The 11,589-nt window shown below is 32.1% G+C and overlaps 2 protein-coding genes and 1 pseudogene across 2 annotated transcripts; 2 read left to right on the top strand and 1 right to left on the bottom strand.

The window, feature by feature from the left end:
* Positions 1-3,560: 3,560 nt before the first annotated feature.
* LOC147925753 (S-locus-specific glycoprotein S13 pseudogene) lies at positions 3,561-4,900 on the top strand (annotated as a pseudogene).
* A 322-nt stretch (positions 4,901-5,222) lies between these two features.
* On the top strand, positions 5,223-7,332 carry LOC104750833 (receptor-like serine/threonine-protein kinase SD1-6). The gene is made up of 7 exons (XM_087492755.1): positions 5,223-5,226; positions 5,417-5,560; positions 5,673-5,827; positions 5,906-6,116; positions 6,219-6,456; positions 6,564-6,714; positions 6,797-7,332. Exons 1-7 carry the CDS (start codon positions 5,223-5,225, stop codon positions 7,094-7,096), a joined length of 1,203 nt encoding a protein of 400 aa, XP_087348881.1. The 3' UTR covers positions 7,097-7,332.
* Positions 7,333-7,545: 213 nt separating this feature from the next.
* LOC104753728 (nucleoid-associated protein At2g24020, chloroplastic-like) lies at positions 7,546-10,631 on the bottom strand. The gene is made up of 7 exons (XM_087492754.1): positions 10,436-10,631; positions 10,072-10,229; positions 9,884-9,974; positions 9,752-9,822; positions 8,404-8,485; positions 8,256-8,302; positions 7,546-7,551 (listed from the first exon to the last, which is right to left on the bottom strand). The coding sequence occupies exons 1-7, from the start codon at positions 10,494-10,496 to the stop codon at positions 7,546-7,548; spliced, it is 516 nt and encodes a 171-aa protein (XP_087348880.1). The 5' UTR covers positions 10,497-10,631.
* Positions 10,632-11,589: the final 958 nt, after the last annotated feature.

Raw genomic sequence — 11,589 nt, 5'->3', positions numbered from 1 at the left:
CATACAATAAGATCATGAAGTTGAAATGATCCATATCTAATTATCTATTATGTCTCTGGTTATCTCACATATTCATGTATCATTTTTAATAATTTATAAAGATCAATATAATATTTCAAGATCAATATAATTATCCATTTATAAAGTCTATTTTGTTTTGTAAAGTCTATCAACTCTATTTATAAAGACTTTTTTTTTGTTTTGTGATCCAATTGATAAATCTACAAAGATCAATATAATATATATATATATATATATATATATATTTTTTATGATTTGAGGTTTTTGAAAACAAAAAGAACATAATTAAACAATTGGTTTTTGTGTGTTTAATCAAAATAAAAAATGATCCAAAAAAAGAAATCATATTCAACTGGAACTTAAATATAAAAATAAAATATAATTTTAAAAATACCATATAACTAAATTCTCTAAAGATGAAACCATTAGTATGAAATCTAGCACTATAAATTAAATTGATGAGTGAAAAAAAAACAAAAAAAATATAAGTTATCCTTAGGGTTTTGAAAACTATTAAGATTAAAGAATTCATATAATTTTATAAGAAAACTAATTTAGTTTGTCACTTCAAAAGTAATATTTTTTTATTTTGAAATATTATGTGTAAGTGTTGAGTTTATATCAACAAACAACCAAATCATGTGAATTTTGATTCGGCCACTTGGTATTCCTTTTATTTTAGGTTATAGAAAATTAAAATATTTATTTATAATTAAAGGCATGTAACTTCATTTAACTCAAATGTAACTCCTATCCAATAATTGTACATTAATTCATTCCTCATACTAACTTATTTATCTTTCAAGAGAAAATATTTTTGGTTAAATTTTAATATTTTTTAATTATTTTGGTTGGCTAAACTTATATTCATATTTTGGTTGGCTAAATTAATATATCTCTCATGTAAAATTATTTTTTATAATATATTTCTCATTTCAAAGTTTAAAGCAATATATCATATATATAAAAGTAAGGTTTTGGTCTCTCCTTATTGGTTAATTTTCATTTAATGTTTACTAATTTTTTTTATTTGCTTTCTAATTGTTTTAAACAATATTTAAGACCCAATAAACACAATACATTTAACTCACACATTAAAATAAAATTATAACTGTAAATAAAATAAACTATGCATTAATCATATTCTACCACTCAATTTTATTCAAACACAATAAATTACTATTGTAACTTCATAATTCTAAATGTAACTTCCATCATTTCTTATCATATAAATAAGCATTCTCTCAATCTCTCATTATCTCATATTGGCATTATTTTACTATCTCATTTTCACATTCTCTCATTCTTTTCTACAATACCTCAAATAATTTTTCGTTTTTTTTATTTATTTTTTATTTCATATTTTTGTTGTATGGGTTGTAAAAATAAATGAAATATCATTGTAAATCTTTAATGCTAAATTTTAATTTTAGAGACTACATGATATATATTTTACATTGTTCTTATTTTAAAAGATTCATCTCCATTATCTAATTTGGATTATTATCTTATAAGTAATCATTCTCTCCTTCTCTCCCACCAATATCAAATGTTGTTATATCTTATATGTGTCGTAAGAGTTTGATTCTATATTTTAATTTAGAAAGTATTATATATATTTATATATATATTATATTTTTCTATTTTTTAAAGATTCATCTCCATTATCTAGTTTGGATTACCATCTTATAGTAATCATTCTCTCCTCCTCTCCCACCAATATCAAATGTTGTTATATCTCATATGTGTTGTAACTTGTAAGAGTTTGATTCTATATTTGAATTTAGAAAGTATTACATATATATATATATATATATATTACATTGTTCTATTTTTTAAAGATTTATCTCCATTATCTAATTTGGATTACCATCTTACAGTAATCATTCTCTCCTCCTCTCCCACCAATATCAAATGTTGTTATATCTCATATGTGTTGTAACTTGTAAGAGTTTGATTCTATATTTTAATTTAAAAAGTATTATATATATTTAACATTGTTTTCAATTTTTATTTTATTTATATAAAAATAAATTATTTCTTTTATATTTCTTGCCTTTCTAATCTATTCATATTTTTTTTTTTAAATTTGCATAGTCAAATTTAAATTCACATATGTTGGTTTTAACAAAAAAAAATCAACTTTATTTGAGAATTAGATGTTCCTATTTATTTTTTAAACGATCAATGTGTAACATAATATATATAAGCATTTTATCTTGCAATCACAAGTTCCATTTCCATTGATTAACTTCATGGTCAAACTATAATATATGTTGTTCTATTTGTAGGAACAACAACATACTTATTTAATATATTTAAAAAAGCAGATGATTAATCAAAATAAACATTTCTCCAAATTTTATAATTCAATTAGTGTGAGTGTACTTATTACTTTGAAAAACCTTTACATTGAATTTCATAAAATCATATAAGAAAACTAAAATACTATGTCACATCAGATTTGGAAGGAAACACTTGGTATTCCTTTTTAGAAAAGTCAAGACACATATAAAAAATTATTAATATTTAACTCACTTTAAAGGCATAAAAGGTCATTTCACTCAAAAATAACTTCTATCCAATAATTTAATATTTAAATATATATATGTTCAAGATTATATTTAAATATTACAGAATTTTTTAGTTAGCTAAACTTATAGTCACATATATACAATATATATACATAAGAATTTATATTACTTATTAACACCATAATTCGACCCATTATTTGCTTAACTCAAAATTGGTTTCAAAGCCAACTAAAGAAAAACAGAAACGATCTTATTGATATTAGACCAAAACATGGACATACAAATATAATCACTTACACGGAAGATAATTATTTTAAAAAAAATAACTTATTATTGCAACATCAACGTATGAAGGGTTTACATAAGCAGTTAATTAGAAAATCTAAAATACAATAAATGTATTGGGAACAATTTCAGTCAATGATAAGATTGGATTTTCAAAAGTAAGAAACAACATCCTCATAATTCATAAAAAATAAACGCTACAATTATGCACATTTAAACGAAATGATATAAACATATAGTATATAAATACAAGTGACTGCGAAGTCCGTATATGCCTAATTAAAACGAAATAATACAAAAGAAAAAACGAAAAAGACCAAAAAAATACAACAAAATGCCAACTACACCACAACCCACGCAACCTAGTGTTTAAGTAAAGTTAGGAGAATCTAGAGTACTATCTCTCGGCTGTATATATACCCGTTGGCGATTAATCTAGGCAAGTCAATTAATGTAAACTTGTTAATTACGAGGATGCACCATAGTAAAATAGATGAATAAATATACTTTGCTTAAAGAACAACACATGTCATGTTGCACCAAATTAATATTACATGTAGATTCATTGGTAAATGAGTTAAATGAAGTGATTACAAAGTCATGGAATGTTGAAATAACAATTTTCTTGTCTGGTGGCAATAATTGAACTTAGGAAAATACTCCGCAATATAAATTTGAAAAACGAAAACAACGATCATTAGTTAGAAACTGAAGATCATATGAGAGAGATGAAATGTATGATACGGCCAGCTTATCACAATTTGGACAAGTCATTCTTCTTCGTATTTGTTGTTTCAATTCTGTTTTCTCATCCTGCGTTCTCCAATTATGCCAATACTTTGTCGTCTACTGATACTCTGACAATCTCAAGCAATCGAACCATTGTCTCTCTTGGTGATGATTTCGAACTTGGTTTCTTCAAGACCGCCGGACGTTTTCAAGATATTGATCATTGGTATCTCGGGATTTGGTACAAGGCAATCCCGGTAAGAACCTATGTATGGGTTTCCAACAGAGATAACCCTCTCTACAGTGCTTCTGGATCCTTCAAAATCTCCGGTATGAACCTTGTCCTCCTCAATCAGTCTAATAACACAGTCTGGTCGACGAATGTCACTGTAGCTGTGAGATCTCCGGTGGTAGCAGAGCTTCTCCCTAATGGAAATTTCGTGCTTAGGGCCTCCAAAACGAACGGGGAAGATGGAATACTGTGGCAGAGCTTTGATTACCCGACAGATACTTTACTTCCGCATATGAAATTGGGTTTGGATCTCAAGACAGGACACAACAGATTACTTACATGCTGGAATAACTCATATGATCCGTCAAGGGGGAATACTTTGTTCCAACTCGAAATGCGAGGGTTACCTGAATATGTTCTACTGCTGGACGGAGGGACAACAGTCCGGAGCGGTCCATGGAATGGACTCCAGTTTAGCGGCATACCAGAGATGCAGGAATGGGATTACTTTAACATTGTTTACAATTTCACGGTGAACGAAGAGGAGGTCTTCTACACGTATAGAGTCACCACCCCCACTACCTACTGGAGATTAACGTTGACTTCCGGAGAAAATTTAAAACTATTCACATGGAATTCGAAAACACTGGACTGGAACATGGTTTGGATGCCACCCCTAACAACCTGCAATTTATACCGGACATGTGGTCTTAATTCTTACTGTGACACGGACACGTCTCCAATTTGTAACTGTATCAAAGGATTTGCGCCAAGGGACCTACAGGAGTGGCTGCTGGATGGCGGAAGTGGTCAGTGTTTAAGAAAGACGGAGCTGAGCTGCAGTGACGATAAGTTTCTCCTGCTGAAGAATATGAAGTTACCGGATACCGAAGGGGTGATTGTGGACACGAGAATCGGGTTGCAGGAATGTGAGGAGAGGTGCGCAAAGAACTGTAATTGCACGGCGTATGCGAATACGGATATCCTAAATGGTGGGTCAGGTTGTGTGATTTGGACTAGTGACCTCATTGATATCCGGAATTATGCCACTGCAGGTCAAGATCTTTATGTCAAAGTGGCTGCTGTTGATCTCGGTTAGATTTCTCCCCCTAAATTTAGACACTACTCATATATTCATTCAACGTCCGCTTAATTAGATGGATCCGTAAGTTGTGGATATCCCAAGCTATTAGGATTTCTAAATCTGAATTCGGATATGTAGGAAATATTTAAAGAAACACTAAGTTTTTTAAATATAAATCCTTAGGATCAGATTTTAAAGAGTCTGAGTACTTAAATTTCAAAACACATTATGCAGTTACAAAAAGTATATTTGATTGATGAACATTTTTGTCTGTTTGAAAAGTAAAATTAATAAATTAATTTCACTTATTTTCACGTTAAGTAATTTCTTCTAAATTATGGGTCACCATAATTTTTCACTTTATAATTATGAATCTCCAGTATGTTTGAGAATACCTACCATTGATCTAAAAGTCCAAACCAATCATACTTCTTAGTACGGTTGGCGAAAGACCGAAAAACAAGTCATGTGATTTATGACTCACGCTCACCGAGCCATGTGGGATATTAACGGTGCTATGACTTTTCACAGTTACAGAGAGGGCGAACAACAACAGTGGAAAAACTAGGACAAAAATAGGTCTGAGTGTTGGAGGCATTGCTTTGATTTTTCTCAGTTTTATCATTTACTTTTGGAGGAAACGTACGCAAGCAAGAGGAACTGCACTATATACTGGTAGTAATCTTCATTCCTATTTCTTCTTTATATTCGTCAACCTTCATTTATTGTGTTCTCGGATGTAAATGTCCTTTTGTTTTTGGTTTGTTTTCGTCTCTGAATAAAACAGAGTGCGGACAGAGGGGACCACGCCTAAATTTGCTAGAGACAACAGACGAGGATCTCAAACTGCCATTGATGGAATATGACGTCGTTGCCATGGCGACCAATGATTTCTCCATCAGCAACAAGCTCGGTGAAGGCGGATTCGGTACAGTTTACAAGGTACAAATAATTCGAAATATTATTGTGTTATTCACTGAGAAAAGAAATTTCATTCTGTAATGACATATGTGGTAGCAGGGAACGTTACTTGACGGTGAAGAGATCGCGGTGAAAAAACTATCGGATGTGTCAACTCAAGGGACCAATGAGTTCAGAACTGAGATGATTCTGATTGCAAAGCTTCAACACATTAACCTTGTCCGACTTCTTGGCTGTTTTGCCGACGAGGACGATAAGATTTTGGTCTATGAATACTTGGAAAATCTAAGCCTCGATTACTATATCTTCGGTTAGTGCCTCACCTTTCTATAAGCTTTATTCTTAGGTTAAATGTCAGTGGTAATAAGTTAACTCAATTTGGTGCTGAATTACAACGTGTGGTTGATTCTAGATGAAACCAAAAGTTCTGAGCTAAATTGGCTGACGAGATTCAATATCATCAGTGGTATTGCGCGAGGACTTTTATATCTTCACAAAGACTCGCGGTGTAAGGTTATCCATAGAGACTTGAAAACGAGCAACATCTTGCTTGACAAAGATATGATCCCAAAGATTTCGGATTTCGGGTTGGCCAGAATTTTTGCTAGGGACGAGGAGGAAGCTACGACGAGAAGGATAGTTGGAACTTAGTAAGAAATCTAATAACCATTATCTAAAAAAAAAAAAAAAAAAAATGACATTTATCTTTTGGACATTAAAACCCCACTATTTAAATTTAATCTTACGGTTTGCTCAGCGGCTACATGGCTCCAGAATACGCGATGGACGGGGTATACTCTGAAAAATCAGATGTTTTCAGCTTTGGGGTAGTGATTCTTGAGATTATCACTGGCAAGAAGAACAGAGGATTCACCAGCTCGGACCAGGATACTAATCTTCTCAGCTACGTAAGCTTAAACCAATCAAATTCGTTCTTCCTTCATTGAGATTGATCAAATACTAAAAAGCTTTGCTTTTTTCAATGAAAAGGTGTGGAGAAATATGGAAGAAGGAACAGGGTTTAAGGTTCTAGATAAGAATATGATGGATTTATTATCCGCATCACACACATTCAAGCTACACGATGTCTTAAGATGCATAACTATTGGTCTCACGTGTGTTCAAGAATATGCAGAGGACAGACCAGCAATGTCATGGGTTGTTTCAATGCTCGGGAGTGATACAGATATTCCGAAGCCTACACCGCCTGGTTATTGTCTTGCAATAAGCTCTGATCCGTGGACGTCGACAACGATCGTAAGCACCACCACGGAAATAGAGCCTCGGTAACTGGAAAGTTATTAAGAGAGAACGTATTATTGTATTACTACTAATAAAATGGACAATTTAAGCCTTTTAAGAGTGTCCACATCAGCTATAGAAGGTATTCTATAATTTTGCCACCTCAGCACATCTTTTTTTATGTTGTTTGTAATTTTTTCTTAATTTGTTTGGAACTTTTTGGTACGCAAACTATTTTTAATAATTAATTGTAGTTTAAGATAAATAAGATTGAGCATTTAAAAGTCTTGTAAAAATTAGAATTTAGTATTCTGATTTTGCTCAAATTTTATTTTATACTTTATGCATTTTAATATTTATAATGTAACCACTTGAATGACATCCTCTTAGCAAAAACACAAGATTATAAATTATCTTTCTTGTGTTTTTTTTTAGTGAAAATTTATTTTACTTTAAGAAAACAACAAAAGTCTTATTTTATTATTCTAAACAATGTTTCAAGTCTGATCCATCAAGAAAACCAAAATATCATGTAATCAACTAAGTTCCATCACGAATTACTTATTTTTATTTTAGTTAATAGTTAATATTGTAAATAACTGAATCAATATATTTATCATTATAAAGGATTAAATAAATTCTTACCTTAATTTTCCCTTATTAATATATATTATGTTTGTTTCAGTTAATTTTTAAAAAACACGTAAAAATCAAAATTTTGTTACCTGGAAACTCAAAGTTGAAAATCACGGTTACCAGAATAAATTAATCATCGACATTATCATCCGAAAACGAGAATGTCAAGAATTTTTTTTTTAATTATTCTTGGGACGTCATGTCATTGTCAGAACCTCAGTAAAAGATGCGCAAAATAGAAACAATTTCAACTTTACGAGACATGTTTATTCACTTGGAGTTTATCCTGTTTTTCTTAAACTTTTCATGGGCCTTTATTGGTTTGTAAGCTTTGGGTAATAATAAATTTAAGGTACGAGAAGAACAACAAATTCGAGTTACTAAGACCATCTCCAATGCAAAGAAACCTTCATGGTATCCCAACATTATTTTAATTATTAAATTGGTTTCTTTTTAAGTTAAGAGAATTTTTACTATTAATTATCTCCAATGGTAGAAACCTATATGGGTTTATGTAGAATAAAAAAAAATATTGAAAATTATTTTGATAAATGATCTTTGATTGCTTTACCACAACACTCTTGACATGTGCGTCCTTGTATGCTTTTGTAACAAGCAGTTGTGAAAATTTATGCCATAGGAAAAAACACATAACATGATGTCAGCAAAAGAGAGAAACAAACAAATTAGCTTTGATTGTTCCATAAAAAGGTAGGTATAGTTACTCACTTCGGAACCTAATTCCATTGCTGCCTCGGATATATCAGTACAAATTAGTTGATGGTTATCTAATAAGGTAACCTGATACACAAATCCAAAAGGTTTCAGTTCACCTAAATTAATTAGTAACAGAAACAACAAAAATCAAACAAAGAGTTGAGATTATAGAGTGTGGTTCTTGTCAAATCATGTTATTAAAAAATATACACAATAAAGCCAGGAGGCTCCTATAAAATATACACAATAAAGCAAGAAAAAAATGAGAAGGAGAAGAAGATACAGAGTGTACACACGAGTGAGTTTGTATATATTCTAAAAATCAGTAAGTAAAAATCAACGGCAAAGCTGAACACATAAGCTATTAATCCGTGAGTCCGGGGGGATTTGCCACAATGTAAGATGCTGATTTTCCATTTCTCAAACAAGTCATGCTGAATTGGTTACCTAATTGAGTCGTCTGCTAAAAACAAAAATAAGAAGAAGAGATATGTAATTAGGAGACATTGAAAAGCGATTCGAGAAACTGAGATACGAAAAAAAGGCACTACAGGATTTATACCGTGCAAGAGGCTGGCTCTCGGTTACAGCTCCATTTAGAAGTTGGAACACATGAAAGATAATGACACCATGAGCAATGTTCGTTTCCATCGACATTGTTGAAGAGAGAGATCAATCCAGCAATGAACTTGTGACAAGAAAAGAAGCTTTGTTTGGTGATTGTTCATAACTTGTCTTGTCAATCAAAGAGACAATATCATCATTTACTCAATATGCAGCAGGCCTTTATGAACTATAAGTATAGGGAAAACAAACAAACAAACTGATTTACAGCTATTAACGTGGAGGGTGAATAACAGAGAAATGTAACACTTACCCAGCGACCAAGAGGAGAAGAGAGATGGTCCAAAATATGCCCTGATACATCTTGTACCTGTGTGGTTTAGCTCCAGGAGCGTTTCTTTGGCTGATCCATCCATAATGGGGACAGATTAAGAGCACAAATCCAAGTAAAAAACCAGTAGCAAACCCTCCAATATGTGCAAAGTTATCAACTCCAGGGAGCACTATTCCATCTTGTATCCCATGAGGCTTTTCTGGTACGTTTGTGCCATGACTCATTCTCAAATAACTGGTTAGTCTGGATTTCTCAAAGACATAAAAAAACAGTAGTAAACACTGTTCTTACATCCACCAAGAATATTTTAGGGAAACAGACCCAAATAAGAACCAAAAAAGACGGTGATGAGTCCTTGATAATAGACTGATAGTTAACTTATTGATATAAAGGCAGTTCTTATAGTCTTATGTTCACTCATCTATTTAGAATATAACAATATTTGCACTAACCTTGACAAGCTCGCCTTCACAATAACTATCAAATTCAGCTTTGCGAAAATGGAACAAAAGCAACATCAAAACTCAATACACATAGCAGAGAAACTCAATAAAATTTAATAGTTTGTAACTTACGTAGCTAACTCTTTTGGACACGCACAGCTTCCACTTGAACAACCATTTGAGCTTTCTTCACAGTCTCATACATATTCTGCATATTCCCAAATATCCCTGCCTAGGTAACATCACACAAGAAAAAACAGATTGAAGCAAAGGAAGTTTTCGACATAGACGAACTTCTTGAAAATAACTGAATCCAATCTAATGTATACCTTAGATTGTCCATCTTCACTGTTATTATATTTGTTTCCACCTCCGAATAGTCCATTCACACGGAGAGACCTGTAACCATTTCTTGACTTGTTCTGATTCGGCCATTTCTTAGTACTACTACTACCTCTCTGCGATTTCAAGCTCACATTTCCTGAAACTGAAACAGAAAAAACAAAATCGAATTTTTAATCCCAAAAAACAGTTGTAGATACAAAATTACACTTTCAGCTCTTACACATACGAAATATAAAGTCTAATTACCAAAGATTAATCAAAATTACGATGAAACCCCAATGCACAACAGAGTACCGAAACCTAAATCGAGAGATAGATTAAAGTAGGGATTTTTAAGAGAGACTAAACCATGGGAGGAAGGAAAGAGCAACAATTTGGTGAAATTGGTGGTTGCAGCCATAGACGCCATTGTTTTATGAAAGAGAGAAGATGGGGTTTCTGAAATTCGAAACTCCCAACAACTCCATTCCCCAACTTCACCTCCTCACCGCCACTTGAATTCATCTTTCATGTAAATCTCTTACAATCTCTGCAGATTATTAAAAAAAAATCATCCCTATTTCATATTTCGAGTTCGATCAAGCAAACATCCAAAAAAAAAACCCAAACTTTAACGATTTGTAAGTTGGATTTTTCTCGAGGTCAGTTAAAGTCGTACGATACTGAGCAAATTGGAAACATAAAATTGAAATCCAACTATAATTAAAAACTGAAACAAAATTCTAGGAAACTCGATCGCATAATCTAAAAAACCTATGAGAGAGCAGAGAAGAAGAACCCTGGGGGAATTAGAGAAAAACGGATCCGAAAAAATCAAAGATATGGTGAAACAGTAAAGCATAACGAAATCGAAGAAGGGAAATCAAATGGGGAAGCTGACCTGAGAGAAGATGATGATGATGATGATGAAGGGGGTTTGCTTGTGGGGATAGTGTATCTCTCTCTCGCAGCAGCTCGGTAGAAGAACAAATAGAAAAATTGAAAGACGACGACGAAGAAGCAGAAACACAAAACAAGGAAGTTTCTGATGATGTGTATTAATCGTTATATTTTGATTGGTTAGTTATTTTTACTGATGTGTTAATGTATAGTCTCATTCATTTTTAAAGGCCATACACGTTTACCTTTATTTCAGAACCTTATGAGATCGAACAACCACCAAAAAAATCCAGATATGGAAACATGGACTCGATGACTACAAGGATTAGACTGATTTTTTAAGCAAAAAAAAAAAAAAAAAAGGACGAAAGATTTACCAGTTCTTGACTCTTGACCTGACAAACTTCGCCGAACCAAACTCAAATACAAGAGAGAAGCTTCCAATTTCTCTAAGATTTCTTCTTCTGATTGATTCTCCTCGATCTGTTTTTCTTTGTTTCGGTATCAGAGATAACGAGAGAGAAAGAGAAGGAAAAGAAACCAAAAAAAATAACGCGCAGAACATTTTTTTTCACTCACAAATATGTATTTAAATAGATTTATTAATACTTTAAATATAAATT

Source organism: Camelina sativa, chromosome 16, assembly GCF_030686135.1.
Source record: "Camelina sativa cultivar CO46 ecotype springtype chromosome 16, ASM3068613v1".
In the NCBI taxonomy this organism is placed as follows: Eukaryota; Viridiplantae; Streptophyta; class Magnoliopsida; order Brassicales; family Brassicaceae; genus Camelina; species Camelina sativa.
The sequence above is the reverse complement of the archived record's forward strand: the minus strand, read 5'-3'. Positions and strand labels throughout refer to the sequence as shown.